General features: G+C 37.4%; 1 protein-coding gene across 1 annotated transcript in view; it reads left to right on the top strand.

Annotated features, from left to right (window-relative positions):
• The first annotated feature begins 230 nt into the window (after positions 1-230).
• Positions 231-20237, top strand: part of Adam7 (ADAM metallopeptidase domain 7) — a 36166-nt gene continuing 16159 nt past the window's right edge. Inside the window, exons 1-12 of the mRNA XM_021204047.1 lie at positions 231-282; positions 1253-1356; positions 4288-4364; positions 5582-5660; positions 6871-6947; positions 7880-8069; positions 9112-9165; positions 11156-11227; positions 12615-12784; positions 15486-15570; positions 17334-17461; positions 19282-19456. Of these exons, the coding sequence (XP_021059706.1) occupies positions 231-282; positions 1253-1356; positions 4288-4364; positions 5582-5660; positions 6871-6947; positions 7880-8069; positions 9112-9165; positions 11156-11227; positions 12615-12784; positions 15486-15570; positions 17334-17461; positions 19282-19456 (1263 nt within the window). The remainder of the gene's footprint in view (positions 283-1252; positions 1357-4287; positions 4365-5581; positions 5661-6870; positions 6948-7879; positions 8070-9111; positions 9166-11155; positions 11228-12614; positions 12785-15485; positions 15571-17333; positions 17462-19281; positions 19457-20237) is intronic.

Raw genomic sequence — 20237 nt, 5'->3', positions numbered from 1 at the left:
ATCTGTGCCAGGTTCATTTCCACCCCCACTAGCTCCACTGGTGTCCTTAATTAGTACATGATGTCCACCCCTGTGTTTTAGCCTCAAGCCTTGCACGAGTTGTGAAATGGTGTCTCTGAGTGTTTCTTGTGTTAGATCAAAACTGCCTGTCTACCTACTTGGCTGGGCATCCTTGCAGTGGAAGCAAGAACGGGCAGTAGGGTGCAGCTTCTCTCAGATAACCCTTCAGAATGTTTACCACAGGTATATTTTGGATAACTGTCCTTGTTTCTCAGATTCAAGGTATGTGTTATTCTTTTCTGCAATGTTTATTTGTTATACTGGAGGCATTATCTCTTTAGCTACAATATTTTAACTAGGGATTATAAAAACTCTAACTCAAATTGATGATTTCTCTGAGGATAGCAACATCAGGCTTAGATTGGGTTACAACTAATCATGAGGTTTGATGAGCCTATGAAAATTCATATCTCCCTTAAACTCTAACAATCATGAGAAAGGGAAATAGATGGGCATTTACAAAATACCTATAGATGTATAGACGTTGTGCTAGTCCTTAACTACTTTGTATGTCAGAAAGTTTAAAACTCTCTACTAATATACCTTTTATTGATAAAGAATATGAAAATACCATTTGCAGATCATAGAGATTAGATATGGTACAAGTGGTCACACAGTCCATTAACAGGTGAACCCTTGATACGAATCTGAGTACATCCCCCAAATCCATATTATTTAATATTTATTGTTATATATGGCCCATAATACACTCACAGCTAACTTTCAAAATAATAGGACACGATAAAAAGATAACATTTTGCATTGATATGGGGCCATCTTAGATCGTCTAAGCAGTGGAAGCTTTGAGCTTTACCTATGGGACTTAAGACTACAAATGCAAAGTCACTGAGAAAAATAAGAGTTATTTAATGTCAAAATAGGTCATTTCTGTACAGGATTTGGTAGAAGGCAGCATGTGGAGATAGATGTGGAGAACAGAAATAACAGAGGTGGTAACTCAGAGCAAGGTGGAAATAGCCTAAGGATGCTGTGCCTTTGTCTGCCTCCTTCCTTATGTCTCACTGATCTGTAAATAGCCATCTCAACTTCCTCACATCACCAGCTAAGGATGACATGAGTGCATGGCTGGTCATTGGAAACACATGAACTAGAGGAGTGTAAAGCCATTTGTCACTCATTGGAAGGTGGCTTGTTATAACACATGCATTTTTCCCTTTTTGTTTTCTTTTAGAAAGGGGGATTGTTGGAGTAGAGGGTCAAGAGCTGGTTCATCCTAAAAAGCTTCCCTTGCTACACAAACGGGATCTTGAACGCATCCATGACTCTGTCATACCGGTATACATTTTGATTTAGTCATTATGACTCAGTGGCTTTCACAGATGGGCAAAAAGCTGCCCCTGGCTCCAAGAAGGAGTAACTATGAAGCAAATGTGGGTTTCAGTTCTGTGGGAGACACTCACTTGGTTTACAGTGTATGCTCAGGGGTAATTGACCCTCAGTGGGTTAGCAAAGGAACAATAAGGACTGTTCAAGCTTTGGGGGAGCTATTTTCTGTCTTTCAGTTTTGTTGAGGAGTTCCCCTAAGTCTATGCAGACTCAAGTCACGTACCCTCCATTTCAGAGCACAACCCCAAGTCTTTATTTGGCTTTTGTCAATTTTCAGTGCACAGGATAATTTGCTTTATGTGTTCTGCAGCCAATGGGACAGCATCTATGGGGACAAAAGAAAATGCTTGGCCTTACAAAGGTTTCCATTGGAGTGTTACCATTTAAAAATACCTACAATATTATTTTCAAAAGAATATTTACAGTAGATGATAGACAATACACATGTGATGGAATACTATATAAGATGTTAGACAGGTATTCTTAGAGAGTTATATTTAGGTATTTGTATTTTACAACCTAGATTTTTTAACTTGGGTTCACAGACAACACATAGAGTCTTGTGCTCTGAAAGCAGAATACAACACTTCTGGTGCCCTGGCATTTCTTCCTCTTCGCATGGCAGCAGCTAGCTTTCTATCCCTCACTCATAGGTTTCTCAGTAGTTAAAAAGCAACATCTAGGCCTTTCTCATGGTCTCATAGCATGATGCAACAGAAGCAGCTCTCTGCTCTCTTGTTCCTGGGGACAGCTCTGAACTATTTTTCTCTAATAAGGTTCTTGTCAAATATTATTTTGATCTTCAACTCTTTCTTCATCTTCTCAGGCCTTCATGTAGTTAAAAGGTTAATATAAAGCCAATGAAGGAACCAGATTCCTACCAATCACTGTGCAGAAACATTTGTCTTATGACAGCCAAATTTTGTATCAGAAGCTCTAGTGTAACTGAGATTAGCCTCGGCCAGGGAGGAATACGAGAGATGAACCTAGAACTGAAAATTGTCACACCTGCAACAAAAGACCTATACTTCATATCCATATGAATGGGGACATATCAAAAGAGAACAGGACTCAACTTATAAAACGCCTAAGAGAAAATATGGCACAATGTGAATACAAAGATAAATGACAGGTTTTGATGCAATATAAATAATCCAGTAGGATCCATGAGGCTTTGCTAATGCAAATAAATAAAATAATAAACGAATACATGTGGGATACTATACCAGTAGAAGACTATGTAGGACAGATTCTTTCTATCCAACCTCTTATCTTTAGAAGGTATAGTATAGGTCCCCACTTCTTTTTTTTTTTCCAAAATAAATAAAGTTTATTGTGACTATTAGGTTAAGATGTCTTGATATGCTGGTCATAAGGTGTATTTTTTTATTATTTTCTTTATTTACATTTCAAATGCTATCCCGAAAGTTCCCTATACCCCCCCTGCCTCTGCTCCCCTACCCACCCACTCCCACTACTTGGCCCTGACCTTCCCCTGTGCTGGGTCATATAAAGTTTACAAAGGTCCCCACTTCTTAACCATGGGCTTCTCACTATGATTTTGTTCCAAAGAGTGAAACATAGGGTAAAAGAGTCACTTTATACAGAGAAAATTGTAAATAAGTAAGATGTCTGCCAGTTGACAAAGGTCAGCATGATTCATAAGATTGATGAGTGGCAATACAGACTCTTAAGGTGGCATAGTGATACTGTCTTTAGTGGTTTTCATTGGGAAAATCATAGTTGCAGATATCTTTAAGAAAAGCATTCAAAAACCCTATAAGACATATGATGAGGACAAGGCAAAAATATTGAACCCATCAAAACTAAGGAGAATATAGGGAATTTATGGGTTTCAGAAGACCAAAGAGATATGTATGACAAACAACCATAGCATGGCATCCGGGTTAGGACTGTGCGAGAAGAAGAAGATAGCCAGTAAAATTGAAAGAATGTAAAAATTTATGTGGAAAATACATGTAGACGTTAATGATAACTGTCTTGATTCATGTGTTGTAAAAACCATAACTACATAATATATTGATAATAGGAAACTTGGACTGAAACTCAGTACTGTCTTCTCAAATGATTTTAAAATCTACTCTATTGATTTTATCATTACTGTGACTGAAGTAACAGTTTTGTCAAACAGATGAAGAATTCACTTAAAAATGGGCAACACTTATGAACAACTACGAGCTAGCATTATAAAGAATTCTCAACAAACAAACACAATGAATCAGATGCTCATCAAATCACTAATAACTAAACCAGAGGAAAAGAGCTGTGTCAATAGTCATCAAAGAAAGAGAAAGTCAGAATTTCATTGTTCATTACTGACAGCATCTACAACTGATAAACACTACTGTTGGGCTATCCAACCAGAGCTGCTACTGACAGTGCTGTTAGAATTTCTAAATCTTTGCTCCTTTCTTCATAGCATCTTGCTAGTGTATATCAAATCCTTACTTGTTTTGACCATGCTGTAGACAATGCAACTATTTATAATCGGAAGTGGTAATGATTTAGGAGTAAGAGAGGAAGAAAATGGAGTCTATATACAAAACTTTTTAAAAACACATAAAAGGAAGATCTGAGGGTTTGATAAAGGTATAAGTGAGCATAAAGTGGCTTGTACATTCCTGATTGAGGGGAAAATATACATTATCCATTTGGTTTCATTAGTAGAAATGTCTTTTTAACTGAGATATGATTGGTAAAACCACCCTTATAATTCTGCCTCTCTTAAACTTCACCTTTGACAAAGTTTCCTCCATAAACTTACTGTGGGGAGCTGTAGATGGGCAATATCCCCCTTCCCCAAGACATTCCTTTCCACTAAATATATGTTCAGTTCACAGAGACATTCTTGTTTTCCAGGAGGAATATGAAGAAGAATTGTTGTATGAAATAAAATTGGACAGGAAAACTTTAATCCTTCACCTTCTAAAAGCAAGGTAAAGTAGATGGCTTGTTTTGCTTTGTTTCATCGGGGTCTCCTGTAACCCAAGCTGTACTCAAATCCACTATGTAGATGAGTATGACCTTGAACTTCTTATCCCCCTGCCTCTGCCTCCCTAGTGCTAGGATTACAGATGTCCACCACCATGCCCAGTTAAGATCGAGGTAAGTTCTATTGTGGTTGCCTGTCTTATAGGATTAGGTGCATATGCTACTCATGGTTTTGTACAGACTGCCAGTAATATGAATTCCTCAAGTCTTCATGCATTTATCCTCCTCAAATGTAAACCTATGCAATATCAGGAGCAAGAAGAGTGTTGATACTATTCTCCAGTTACTAATTTCCTTTTCCTATTTTGATTCTTGGGAACATTAGAAAACCATCTAGTCCCTCTAAGTAGAATATTCATACACTGATACTTCCTGTGTCAGTATATATATATATATATATATATATATATATATATATATATATAATTAAAACAAAACAACAACAAAATCATGCCCAGGGTCATAATGCATTTCTGTGTACATTTAAGTTCATCTTGTCAATTAAAGATACTATCTATTGACATCTTAGTTGGGATTTTATTAAATCTATAAATGAATTTGGAAAGATCTGCTTGGCCAGCCAATAGGCTTCTTATTATGACTCCACTTCTTTAATATCCAATGGTACGTTCTGGAGTTACGCTATCAGATTAAGGAAGTCCCTTGAGAAATGTTTTGGGATTTCTTTGTCTTAACACAAAGGGATCAATGTGGTAAAGATCTGAAGATGGATTGAAAAGATTGAAAGAGTCACATTTGTAAACAATGGGGCCATATCTGGAGCAGGTCTTCTCAGAAGCAGTTTTAGTGTGACTTACACTTCTTGGAACTTTGAACTACCCTCATATGTCTAGGTCAAAACTCTAATTGCACTTTATAAACTGTTTTATAGAAGGTTTTTCCAAATACTACTTTACTAAAATTGGCATAATGTTTGCAGACTTGTCTATAGTATGTGTAATAGTATGAGGTCTAGTTTGGGGGAGAGTTTACAGTCAGGATGCTTGATACTGTTTTGCGTTTATCTTTTCTTTTCTTTAAAAATAATTACAGTACTACTGAGAGTTAGGATATCATCCAGGTTCCTCAACCATATAACTGGTTTTGTGTGTGTGGAGGGGGTTAGAATGGATCATCTCATTGGCTCTCCTTTCTCTTTCAGGGAATTCCTCAGTTCAAATTACAGTGAAACCTACTACAACCTAAAGAGAGAAGTGTTCACCAAGCATCCACAGATCTTGGTATCTTACAAAACCTTATTTTGTCTCCTCTCTGAAACTTTTATTTCCTAGTATGATTTTAAACAGTAATGGCAGATTTACAAGCTATTTCAAAACTTCTTTAAAAGAACTAGCCCTGAGTTGACTAGTCTAAGTAAATGGCAGTAGAATGGAAAACAGTGCCCTTTGAGACCTAAGGACAGCTACTTCCTAGTAAGCAGATCGAAGATTGCATCATATACACACACACACACACATATATATATATATATATATATATAAAACCTGGCTTCTTTTTAGTCACTACAAACATATTATACTTTGATGGAGTTATACCTAAGTAACAGGGATAAAATCTAAATATATGAAATAAGATCTACAATGAATTGGCTCTTATATTGCATAGGAGCCCTGTCTACCCTTCTGATAAACTTATATTAAGGATTATATTCTTCATTCTGCAAAGGAAGCTTTGCATGACTGATATTCTAGAAATACAGAATCTTTCTTTTCCTCCACCCTTTCAGAACTTGTTTTCTATGGCCATTAAACAAAAGCACCCCTTCTGACCAAAGGTATTCTTTAAAACTCCATTTCCTCCATTTAAAATGACTTTAAATGTCAGTAAGATCTAAGGCACCATGTCGTCTTAAGATAGAGGAAAAGAGCAACAAGTGGGAGGTCTTAGAAGGCCATAGAAGTGTTGCCTCTGGGTTCATTAGCAGACAGAAGAAATAAGGATTGACTGATGGAATTACTATGAACAGTGCACCAAGCAGGAACAATAAAGATGCCAGCTGGATTGAAGCAAAGAAACAAGAGAGACAGACTTAAGGGGAGGTGGCTGGAGAGCAAGGTCTAGTTCTAGAAACATCCAAAGTTTGACTTGGTTTAACAGGCAATGAAGGGATGACAATACTTCATCAAGGATTAGCAGATGGATGGAAGGAGTCAAAGTTATAAGAGAAGGGTCACATCTGAAAGTGATCCCATGGCTCAATAGACAAACTAATGAGGAAAGAATTTATATAAACATTTACATGAAGTGGTCATTAAGTTAGGATAAAAAGTCCCCAAAGCAGATTCACATGTCTTAAATGGATGTCACAAATAAACTCATGGCAAATGTCACTTATCAAATGCTGATTTATTCTTGATAGAAATTAATTTATTATCAATATTCATACAGTTTCAGTATTTATACCTGCCTTAATCAACTCTTCTGTCTTAGGATCACTGTTTTTACCAAGGCTCCATCATACACGAATTTGATTCTGCTGCTAGTATCAGCACTTGCAATGGTCTGAGGTAAGGCAGAGTAGCTTTCTAATTCACCTCCTATAGATTTTAAAGACACTTGACTGGTTTCTATTCACCAACCCCATTAAATATAAAAGTTAATGGAAAGAGGGGGTGCTATGTGCTCTCAGCAGTGAATATGAACTATAGTCTGTGTTTATGCTAATGTTCACCAACAAGAAACCAGATAACCCTCCACAATGTGGGTCTTCAGCACAGGATGTAAGGGTTTAAAGATGGAAGATTCCTGACATTGTCTACTGTGTACTCTCATATTAGAGGCCAGGATGCTGAAATTGCACTATTATTTAAGGATGCCAAATTTGAGAGCATTGGACTGATTCAGCAGTGCAGGTCTCCTGACTCTGAGCTCTGGAGTTCCTCTTTCAGTCACCTTTCTGTCTGCAATGGCAGACCTGCACTGGTCTAGAAAATATATGGTCAGAAATAAAGCTCATACTTTTTCTGTAAGCCTTAGAGATGAAGATAAAAGTGGAAGACGTGCGGGGAAATGGAAGGCAGAAGAAAGGAAAAAGTTCTGTGTTCATTCGTCTTGATTTTTCTTGAGTGGCTCCCAGGACTGGCATGAATGAGGTCCTCTTTTATGACAAAACTAAAAAACCGTATTTGTACTCTACAGATAGTGCCTGAAGAATGTATTACATTTATGCAAAATCTTTGGGGTTACCATGGATAAAAACTGCTTTTCTGCCTATGCTCCAAGCAAAAAATTATGCTTGCGAAGATAAAGATTAAATTGACTCCTAGAATTGCTGACTCACTGAGAGGCCACTGTGTTCCATGTTTGCTGCCCCAAGCACCCAGCTACATGCTCAGGAGCTCTTGATCCCAGGAGTTTCCCTCTCCTGAAAAGGCTAGTGTTAACAAAATAGAGTGGGATAGCTACAATTTGGAATACTGTTATGCTGCTGTTTCTACAGGGGTTTCTTCAGGGTGAATGACCAGCGCTATCTCATCGAACCAGTAAAATACTCAGACAAGGGGGAACATTTGGTGTTCAAGTACAACATCAAGGCACCCTATGCTACCAATCACTCCTGTGTGGGCCTCAATTTTACCAAGAAGTCTGCTCTGATAGATGTTAAGAATATAGAAGAGCATAAAGCGGCAGTGAGTATTATAATCCCTCTTTATCTCAGGAAGAAAACACTTCTGATTTCCTTTATGGTGTTCCAGCAGTCTTGATAAAGAGAAGTCTTCCATCCTTCTGGTAGACTAACAGCACTAAGGCTGTAAGCAACTGGCAAAGGGAACGTTGCCTTATCCTGAATCCTATCTTTGATGTGGGCTTTCCTTGTCTTCCTTACCATTTGAGGGGAAAGTTGTTAATGAAAAAACAAGCTTATCTCTTACATCAGTCCCAGCAGTGTGGTAAAAGACAACCAAGGTTAAGAGATCTTCAGTGATTTCAGGCTTCCACAGAATCAGATGCTATCTTCTTGACTCTCCCTGATGTTAGCTGGTAGGCTGCAGGCTTGTTTTGCTCCTCATGTTCATAGTTTATATAGTGGCTATCTATAACATCATATGCTTTCTTGGTTGAATCACTCGATGAATAAATAATGACATTGTCCAGCAAAGAATAACTTGGTTAAATCTTTGAAGAGAGGCCTTGGGCACTGTTCAGAAGATGCAGTTGTCCCATTGAGATGAAAATTTAGAAGCATATTCTGGTATTTGTGTTTCCTGTAAAGGAAAGGCTTATATATGTCCTTGGAATTGAGAATAATGCACAGTAAAAAGGGTAGGGGGTGCTAGGGGAAAGTAGAGGAAATGTGTGTATTCTTGGCAGTTATTCTGCAGTAAGACATACATGTTTGTATTCAAATACATGAGTGTATGTATAGATATCAATATTTGAGCTGGTAGCACATGATCTTAGTTGTAAAGAGTTTTGTCTGTAAATGAAAAAAGGAACCCTGAATACAAAAAAATACTTAATTTGTAACTCTTAGTTTGAGCTGTACATCTAAATTAAAAAGGCAAGACAGTCAAATGTAGAATGCTACTCGGGGTGTTTTAATAATAAAAGTTCATCAATGTATCAAATACATTCATTTACTTCACCTTCAAATACATTTCTTATCATGAAAATATTGATTTTTTTCTATGAAACTGGTAATAAGTTTCATTGAATTATCTACATTTTCAGGATCATCACAAAGAAAAGTTCATTGAACTATTCGTTGTTGCTGATGAATATGTGGTAAGTTCTCAGATGGACATTATACTCTTTATTTCCTTTAAAACTATAGTTATTGTTCTCATTTAGAAAAAAAGGAAATTCCACTATATTCCATTTTAAACTGACTTCTGCTTTCAACTCCTCAAACCAGAGCTTTATTATCCTTGAGAGTCTGCATAATCTAACAGATTAATCAAAAGTAAAACCTCCCTTCTATCTGTGACAAATGGAAATTTTGAATAATTTATAAAAGCTTGAATACAGATCATCAATCTAAGATTGAACGCAACAGAAAATAATTGAAAATTTCCAAACACTAAAAATTAAGGAGAAAATTTTCATCAGAATGAGAAGTAAATTTAGAGGTTGTGTCACCTTTCTTTGGAGCATACGGGAAGATAGAATTAAGGACTTAAATATTCTAACAAAGGAAGAGATAATACTCCTTTAGCCGTGAAAGCAACCTTAAAACTGAAGAGTTCCACAAAGACCCCAGAATATAGAGAGAACTTCCTGTCTGCCTGAAGCCATGGTGGGGAAATCACGGGAAGACAGATCTAGGCCTGTGCTATGCTAGGCTCTGCGACAGGCATGGTAGCACCCAGGGTTCAGTGGCTGATGTGCTAAGCAAAATCTTCAACATAAAATCTGTTGGAGATCTGGTAAACAACTAGAGCCCAAGTAGAAATTTACCAACAAAGCCATTTCCATACCCCTAATAAAATGGACCTCATGAGGCAGCCTACCAATGTGATAGAAGATATGATAGTCAATGATACTGCAATTATACTATATATTTAAAGTCATTGAAAATAAGAAAATGAAATAGAGTGGAATGAATAGAAATGACTTTAACATCTGTAAGAGCAAAATGTATGTATGTTCAAATAAATTAAAGAGAAATTAAGCACACATAAAGAGAGAATATATGAGTGGGAGACTGAAGCATGGAAATCACTCACACAGTACACAGAGTAAAGAGTTAAAACTATGAAAGCAATGATAATATTTAAAAACTGGGTTAAAGATGGTAGCTCGTGCACACGGGCAACCCAAGGCGCTTGATACTGTTCGAGAAGCAGCCCTTAAGAGTTTTCCAGAAATAAAGAGATGTTCAATCAGATAACAATAGAAGGAAGTTTCAGAACAGTGAAGATAGGTGTGAGAATATATTTTTCAAATAAGTCAGAAAAAAAAAAAACTGAGCTAGGTTGACCCTGTGCAATTGTATGGCATATGCTATAAGCAGTAGGAGATTGTGTGTATGTCAAAAATAACCAGTACCCCCAGAGCTCGTGTCTCTAGCTGCATATGTAGCAGAAGATGGCCTATTCGGCCATCATTGGGAAGAGAGGCCCCTTGGTCTTGCAATCTTTATATGCCCCAGTTCAGGGGAATGCCAGAACCAAGAAATGGTAGTGAGTGGGTAGAGGAGCAGGGCGCGGGGAGGGTATAGGGAACTTTCAGGATAACATTTGATATGTAAATAAAGAAAATATCTAATAAAAAAAAGAAAAAATAACACATTTAAAACATCAGTGAAAAAAATTATTATTCTCAGATTTGGCACAAAATATCAGGCAGTGATGGTTAAATGATTGGGAGAAAGAAATTATGCTTAAAATGTTTATGCCTGGGAATAAAAATGTGCTCTAAAGGACACTAAGTGGTTGTTAATGTTTTTTTGTGTTTTATTTTGTTTTTTAAAAAGGGGATATGCAAAATTCAAAAGAAAACCTTAAAGCAGTGCTAAGCTAAATCGCATCTTAAGGGACCACTCTGTCTAGTTATTTTATTTCATCATCTATCTTATCAAGTCTTCATACTTTTATTGGTCTTAGCTCACTGGAAAGAGGATTCTTTTCCGTTGCTTTAGAGGTCTCTTTTGTTTTGTTTTTGCCTTTGTTTTTGTTTTTGTTTTTGTTTTACAGTATTTTATAGTAAGTGAAGTATTTTGCTGGGCTTTTCCCTCAACACTGATAAGTAACGGATGCCGTATTTGTGTTTCTAGTACCGCAGGAACAGTAAGCCCCAAACCAAGCTAAGAAAACGAATTTGGGGAATGGTCAATTTTGTCAACATGGTAAGTTAGGATATAATTTAAATCAATCTGAAAATATCATTACAAAAGACTATTTAGGGCAGGTCTCTGAAAGGAGTGTTGTGTTTTGAGATTGATCTAGCATAAACCACAAGTCCGCCTGGTAAACGAGTTAGGAAAGATCTCTTCAAAACCATCAGAGCAACAAACCACAGCACCAAAGGTTTGTTTTACTGAGTAAATTACACTTACTAAGTACGTGTCAAAACTTGGTCATAGATGAGGACCAGTGAAATGCCTCGGTGGCTAGAGAAAGGTGTGGTGCACACCATGCAACTGTGGCGTCTGAGCTCAATCACTGAACTCTCCATGAATGGGCAGGACAGGAAAGATGCCATTAAGCTGTCTTCAGACTTTCACAATTGTAGTTGCCATATGCACCTTCTCCCACAATACACCACACACACACACACACACACACCACAATAATAATAAACAATAAAAATTTTAAAATTCTGTTAACACAAAAATTATGAAACAACAGACAATCTGAGAACCAAGCATGTAAATATTCAGCCACACTACTTTAAAATCAGTGCTTCGTGCCTGTCTGTAATAATAAAAAGAAGTCATGCTATGATTTATTGCCCATGCTTTGTCATTCGAATCAGGACTTCATTATAATCTATTAAGATCATTAGTCCATCTAAACATTAAAGAAGGAGAATTGTTACTAAAACAAATTGTGGGTTGTGTACATCTTCCTTTGCCAAATCATTCTAACATATCCTGGCTCTATTACTCGGGTAAAGGGATGCAGAGGAAGATGCTGAAGGAGTAGCCCATCTAGATTAGTGGTGGTTCATTCATTAGTTGAAGGACGGTTTTCTATTGACATTTTTTTGCTAACCACTTTAAACATCTGTGTACACTCATTTGTTTTATGAAAATAATGAAGAAGTTAGAATGCTAGATCATATGAAGTGTGCATGTTATTTTAGCCCCTTCCTACAGCAGGGAATCCTGTCTTGTTTGTTTCACTTTTTCAATGCTTTGTATTTCAGTTTGAGTGATTAGTGTTGAGCCAGCAGGGTTTCCCCTCATTATTCATAGCTTTCTGGTGTACTTATGAGAGGCTATAATTTTTCTAGTATTTTCATTCATGCATATCATTGCCCTCTCTATGCTGAAATTAAGGTATTTTCAAACATCCTTTTACTGTATTAGTTTCTTCATGGAAATTCACACAGTATTCTATATGATAGTCTGTATTATATTTCAATATATCAATTTATAAAACAAAGGCTGTGCTATATAAAATGTACATAACAAGTTAAAATTGGTTTTTTTAATAAAAGGGAATAGAGGTAAAAAAATGAAAGAAACTTCAACAATTTGATTTTATGAAAATTCTTTCCTCTTTGAACAGATTTATAAAACCTTGAACATTCATGTGACTTTGGCTGGCATTGAAATATGGTCAGCTGGAGACAAGATAGAAATAGTGTCCAATCTAGAAAGTACCTTATTGCATTTTTCAACTTGGCAAGAAACAGTTCTCAAAAAAAGGAAGGATTTTGATCATGTGATTTTACTGAGGTATGTTATTATTCTATTTTACTTCACATATTGGACAGACTATTAAAAACCAAATAGAATTTGAGAAATTGCTTTCATAGGTAACAATGAAAATATGAGAGCATGAATTCAATCCAAAGTACCTATGTGAAAGTTAGGTGTGGCCATGTATAAACCTGTGACCCCAGCACCATGAGTCAGGCAGGAGGATCGCAGTGGTGTGCTATCCAATCCATCAGACCTAACTCCAGGCTCAGTGGAAGATTCTGTCTTACAGGAATAAGTCACAGAACGATAGAGCTGGACACCTGACATCCTCTTCTGGCCTCTGATGCCCACACATGGGCACATACATATCTACACACATGTGTAAACAAATCAGACACAGTCACACACACAAAGGAAAAAGGAAAAAGAAAGAACACAAAAGCATTTTGAAACTATTTACTTTGAGTATTATACTGAAACAAAATATTAATTATGGGTACAGAAAAATTTCAAAGTAGAATATTTAATATTTTTATAAGACTTGGAAATATGAATATACATAGTCTATTGCAGAGTTGAAAATATGCCAAAGCAAGGTTAAGTTGAGGACTCATTGACATTTCTTATCATCATCCATGGCCAAGCCTTCTCTAATATATCACCCAAACCTAGCTTTCTAGATAATCTGCTCTGATAAGCTTAGCCTGCAATAGCCTCAATATTCCTACATAAAAGTTTGAGAGAAGCTATTTAATTATCAATTCCTCTGTTCAAAATACCTAGCATTATACTTAGCCCAGAGGAAAGTGATAAATAGATGTAGGAATAAAATTCCTCGACCCTGTGACCCGCACCTTCCAACTTGAGAACAATAGTAGCTTTCAAGCATCTCTTTGGATACTGGTAATATCACTGTGTTAGAGAAGTGCCACTCTTCCTACTTATCTGTCTATAATGCCGATATCTCTCCAGAGTGCTGCGAATCCCATCTGTGGGTCCTCTTTCCAGGGTTAGCTAGAGTGGAGCTTTCAGGCTGAGCTCAGAAGCAAGCCGTTTCAAAAGCCCATGGATGAGTCCACTCTAGTCACTTAGCAGATTCGTAAGAGAGAGCCAGACTGTCAGTTTTCATCTGACAGAGCCACAGCATTTCTCTTCAGGAGTGTAGCTATGCCTGTCTTGGACTTAGACATTCATATGCTATCAGGACCAAAAATTAAGGAGGGTGAAGCATAATAAAATATCACCATAAACTTCATGGTGGGCAAGATGGAGATCACTGTTTTTACACTAATGTTTCAGTATGTGTTTATTATTTATGATGTGTGTGTGTGTGTGTGTGTGTGTGTGTGTGTGTGTGTGTGTGTGTGTATCACAGTTCACTTGTGGATATCAACAGACAACTTGGAAGAGTAAGTTTTCTCCTTCCACCAAATGAGTACTAGGAATTGAACTCACATTGTCAGGCTTGGTGGCTAGTGCCTATACCCACTGATCTATTTCACAAAGCCATATGTAAATTTTAGGATATCTATCACTATCTAAATATGTATAATGAACAATATTTTACTTTAACAAAATTTTTATTTCATGGGTAACTTCAGATCATTAAGTCGTTGCAAGCAGGGACTTAAAGTGAATGGCTGCTCACTGCCCACCTGGGCATCGTGTCTGGAAATTTTTGTGCATGAAATTTTTAGATATCTTCCATCTATAGTCACATAGACTTAGAAACAGAAAGACAATACGTGTGACATTGTTGTTGTGTAATGTTTAAACTCAGATGACTTTGAAAGAAGTCAGCCTTTTGCCTGTCCTTCTCCAGTTCCTCACATATCTTATGTTCTTCCAAGATCTCCAAAGCTTGGCAAGCCCAGATACTAAGCTCCTCTAAGAAGTACTGGCAAACATTGACACATAGGACACGAATATAGAAATAGAGTGTATCTTCTTAATTAAAAACAAAAGGCTGATTGTCTTCCTATTGCCTTCTTTCTTGTATTTGAGTTTCCTGATATTCTAATTGTTGTCTTCTAGCTCATGATGGTGCTGTTTACAAATTTCCAAATCTAAGTGCTGCATCCAAGTCAAGTGAAGGATTGCCTACAGTGTAGACATTTATCCCTTTAGGAGTTGTGGGAATAGACTTTTCTTTCCACAAGGGTTCATTAAATGCTGGCTGAGAACTATCACTGCTCCTCTGACCGGCTATAATCGATAAATAACTTTCAGTGTTATCAAGCACGTGATTCTTAGTGCGACATTTCCTTACTGCATTTCCACTTCTACGTTTCCCTCCCAAACACTTTAAAGTTTAATTGATTACCTCATTGTAGGTTTTATTTATTTTTGTCATTTAAATTGTTTATCCAGAGTTGAGCACAAGGTAGACAAGAATAAAGAAAACAAACAAAAAAAAAAAACCCAAAACCAAACCAAACAAACAAAAACAAAATTGATATTCTTCTTCTCTAATATTGTTTTCCCTAGAAAAAAAAATTACATCCTGTGTTTTCCAATTTCATCCCAAGACCACAGTTGGATTTCTCTGTGCCTCTAGGTTTAAACTGAGCCTAGTATCAACTTGGGTCATCCACATGTCCATTAAGTGAAGAGCTGAGAGAATTGTTCCAGTAGCACAAGCGTTAGCACAGTGGTACTTGAGTGCAGTTTGAATTTGGGGTTAATCAAATTGTTCAGTCACATTAAGAATAAGTATTCTTATATCTTGTTTTAGTGGGAAGTGGCTCTACACATCTATGCAAGGAATTGCTTACCCAGGAGGGATATGCCAGATCCTTCGTTCATGCAGTGTTGTTAAGGTGGGCTGGTTGCCTAACATTTCATCACAGTGTTTGAACTGGTTTTCTGTATTTATCTGAATCACATTGAAAAGCCATATATAATCTGTATTTGACATATATGTCCAAGGTATGTCATGAAGAGACCTGTATTCCCTTCAGTAAATGGAAAAGCAAAACAAAATAAAACAGTGAGTTGTGAAAAACTGTGGCTAACCAGTAAAGGTAAACTACAGTTCACAGCTCAGGAGGGCAGGTATGAAACTACCACAGTGTATTCCATAGTTGAAAACTTATTTATGTAATAATTATAACAATTTATAAAACTCATTCATGTGTTAAATATAACTATTTATAAGGACAAGTAAGTTCCATGGCATTTTAGGTTGATTTAATCATCATAATTGTTTTTGAACTGAAATAAACAAGTACAAAAGCCACTTAATGTGCCATATCAACACAGCCTTGAAAAATCGTGTTTAACAAGTAGAGAGCCTATGAATCACTGTCTCATCTTGATTGGATGACCTTTCCCCAAGCTCAAAGCTTCCAGTAAATGTTATTCATGTAACTCTGTTCGAGACATAGTAAAAAACATGAAGGTTTGTATTTATTTCCTTACTACCCTTTCCTGGTTGCTGCTGCCCCCAACTTAGTCTTGTTGAGACTTAAAAGCTAGTGTTTATTCAAGTAACCTTACCAATTGATTATTTTGTAATCACTTTTGTGACCGTAGGTCTGCCTTAGTAGCTGAATGACATAAGACCTGCATACAAAGTTGCTCCAATAGAAGCTACTACAATTTCAATGATCATATTTTAGCCAAAGAAGCATTTGAAGCTTCATATGAACAAAATAAAATAAAGATATTCTATTAGCTTTATCACATCTGCATGGCTTATTCCCTTTTGGAATTGTTAAAGCAAGAATAAGATCTATGAGGCAAGGCAGCAATGGATTCTGCAATGAATTTTATGTTTCTGACTTTCAGAGTTTTCTCATGACACAAACTCCCTCCACAAGATTTTATAGCGTTATTGCTCAATATGACAGGATAGCTTGAATATAGCAAACTTCTCTGTTGAAACCCCTGGAATATCTAGAACAGAGAAGGCATCAGCATCCTTTAGAAGATTGTGTGGGATGTTTGCATTAAGTCCATATGGGCTTCTGCAACAAAATACCAGAAACTGATTAGGTTGTAAACCACACAAATGTATTTCTAATAAATCTGAAAGCTGATAAGTCCAAGAACCTGATCCATTTGTACCTGGTGACAGTCCACTTCCTGACTAAAGGTTAACAGCTTTCCACTGTCTCCTATTGTAGAAGGTTTGTCTTGAGTCTGTTTGATTAGGACACTGACATCACTGCTGGGAACCTTGTCCTCTTGTCCTAAACATTTTAGTCACTGGGGCTTAAGACTTCAAAATATTAGTTTTGAAGAGACACCAAGTTAGATATATAACATTAGTTATTAGATTTTAGCTATTTGGACAAAGAAGGCTGCCAATACAACAAATAGGAGTATGCTGTACACTGAATTATAAAGTTAGGGATCTGTAAAAAAAAAACAACAACAAAAAAGTCATATTCCCAACTTCATTATAAATTATAGTTATGGACTTCAGAATAGATGAGATGTAATAAAGTCTATCACTGCCCAAATCCAAACAAATTAAGATTTAGAAATCCAGCCTTTCAACTGTTTATTTAAAATGATACCCATAAACCACTGGGAGGTCTCCTATAGACATCTCTTATTACTGTTTTTTTCCTATCAGGATCTTCTACCAGATGTAAATATAATTGGGAACAGAATGGCACATCAGCTGGGACACAGCCTGGGGATGCAGCATGATGGCTTTCCATGCACCTGTCCTTTGGGGAAGTGTGTGATGGGTGACGGAAGGTGAGGCTCTGATAATGTATGTGAAGATATATTTTCATATATTATTTTAAAACTTTTCATATAATATATTTTAACCACAGGTCCCCCTCCTCCAGCCTCTCCCATCTCCTCCACACCCACCCAACTCTACTCCGTTTCTCTCTCTCTCTCTCTCTCTCTCTCTCTCTCTCTCTCTCTCTCTCTCTCTCTCTCTCTCTCTCATAAACAGGTAACAAATAAATGAATAAAGTAAAATCACAACAAACATACACACACACAATTGAAAACCATAATATACAAGCAAAAGATCAGTAAAATTAAAAAAGAAATGCTCAAGTGGAGCCGTATGAGACAACAGTCTACAAAAATACCATGAAGGTTGTTTTCTGTTGTCCATTTACTGATGAGCGTACAGCCTACCCTTCAGTGAGGTTAGTGTATCCAGTGAGACTGCTTTGGAGAAAACTCATTTTCCTTCGCAAGCAGATGTCAATTAGAGATTGCTCCACAATACCTACCGAGTGATGTACCTTGTGGTCAGGCCTCAGTCTTGTGTATCTTTGGAGTCTTTTGTGTCAGGAAGAGTAAGAAAAATGTTGGCGTCAGTGGTTTCTTCCGTATGATGATTGATTAAATGACACAATGCTGGAGAGATGGCTCAGTAGCTCAGAGCACATGCTCTCGCAGAGGATCTAAGCTTAGTAAAACCCACATTGGAAAGCTCACAAACACCTGGAATTCGAGCTTCAAGGGTTCCAATACCTTCTTCTGGCCCAAGTGGGCACCTGCACATGAACCCCCACATCAACACTCACAAATACATGTCATTTAAAAACAAATATTGCTAAAATGATGAAAAATTGCTAATGCTCAAAATGCAGTGGCCGTCACAGAGTAGAACTCAGCAACTGATATCAAACTAGTAATATTCACAGGATTATATCAACCCACTTAGTGGACTCAAGTCTCTAAAAGTTCTTCTGTATTCAATCATTGAAAGGAATCAAACCAAAGGAAGAGAGAATGGAGTGGAGTGTTAGTTTAAAAGGGAGCATTTAGAAGTCCTAATGATGTTTTCAATATCTCTGCTGGGTTTATTTCTACATTACCATACAATATACTATGATGTATATTAAGTATATATTGTTTATTATATAAACAACACAATGTGTTATATTATAATATGTAAGTATAAAATATAATATCATATAACAATCTAGAACTACTCCATACCAGACACTGTGTTAACTCATGATTATTCCTCAGGAACTAAACATAATCCGATCCTTGACTTGGATGAGAAGTTTATACTATTTCAGAGATGATAAATCAGATTTATAATATTATGTGGTTATGTTAAGGGGGCACAGTAGAGGACAGAAGGACGGCTTAGTTATTAAGAGCACTTGCTGCTCTTGCGAAGGAAGTTCAACTGCCTGCATCTACATGAAGTTTTACCACTTTTAACTCTAGCTCAGGAGATCCCTGTTCTAGCCTCCGTGGGCACTACACACAAGACACACAGTTATACATACGAGCAACGCACCTACAACATAAAATAAAAATATTTTTTAAATAAGTGTGGTGCATTAGGGGCTAAGTAGGAACAGGAAACACAGACAACCAACTGTTGCCTTCAGGAAGGGTTTGTTGGAAGACACCTAATCAGAGTTTTTCCCTGAAGTAGCATTTGGTAGTTGTGTTTCTGCAACACAACAAATAAATAATAACAAACCCGAGCATGGCTCTGCCCCAGTAGTTAGCAACTGTATTTCATTTCCAATTCTTTATTAAATGTTTACAGAAGCAAATCTTTTTTTCTCACCTCATCTTATCTCTAGCATCCCTGCAATAAAATTCAGCAAATGCAGCCAAACCCAATACCAGCAATTTCTGCAGGATCAGAAACCAGCATGCATACTCAACAACCCCCTTCCCGAAGAATTCAGTGATTATCCTTTCTGTGGGAACAAGAAGGTGGATGAGGGAGAAGAGTGTGACTGTGGGCCAGTTCAGGTATTTCAAGTGATGCCTTCCTCTTTCTCCTCCTCCTCTTCCTCCTCCTCCTCCTCCTCCTCCTCTTCTTCTTCTTTTTTGATTTTTATTGGATATTTTCTTTATTTGCATTTCAAATGTTATCCCTTTTCCTTCTGGTTTCCCCTGCCCCAAAACCTCTTATCCTATCCCCCTTCCCCTGCTTTTATGAAGGTGTCCCCCGACCCACTCACGTATTCCCACCTCTCCCCACCCTCACATTCACCTACACTGGGGCATCAAGCCTTCACAGGACCAAGGGCCTCTCCTCCCATTGATGCCCTAAAGGGCCATCCTCTGCTACATATGCGGCTGGAGCCATGGGTCTCTCCTTGTGTACTCTTTGGTTGCTGGTTTAGTCCCTGGGAGCTGGGGGGGGGGTGTCTAGTTGGTTGATATTGTTGTTCTTCCTATGGGGTTGCAAACTTTTCAGCTACTTCAGTCCTTTCTCTAACTCCTCCACTGGGGACCCTGTGCTCAGTCCAATGGTTAGCTGCTAGCATCTACCTCTTTATTTGTCAGGCTCTGGCACAGCCTCTCAGGAGACAGCTATATCAGGCTCCTGCCAGCATGCACTTCTTGGCATCCACAGTAATGTCTGGGTTTGGTGACTGTACACAAAGCTTGTGCTCAGCTGGAACCTCAGTAGAAAGCCATGCCCTCAGTGAAGCTGGATGTCTTAGTCAGGGTTTCTATTCCTGCACAAACATCATGACCAAGAAGCAAGTTGGGGAGGAAAGGGTTTATTTGGCTTACATTTCCA

Source organism: Mus pahari, chromosome 8 (genome assembly GCF_900095145.1).
Source record: "Mus pahari chromosome 8, PAHARI_EIJ_v1.1, whole genome shotgun sequence".
Taxonomy (NCBI): domain Eukaryota; kingdom Metazoa; phylum Chordata; class Mammalia; order Rodentia; family Muridae; genus Mus; species Mus pahari.
This window is presented reverse-complemented; position numbering and strand designations above follow the sequence as displayed.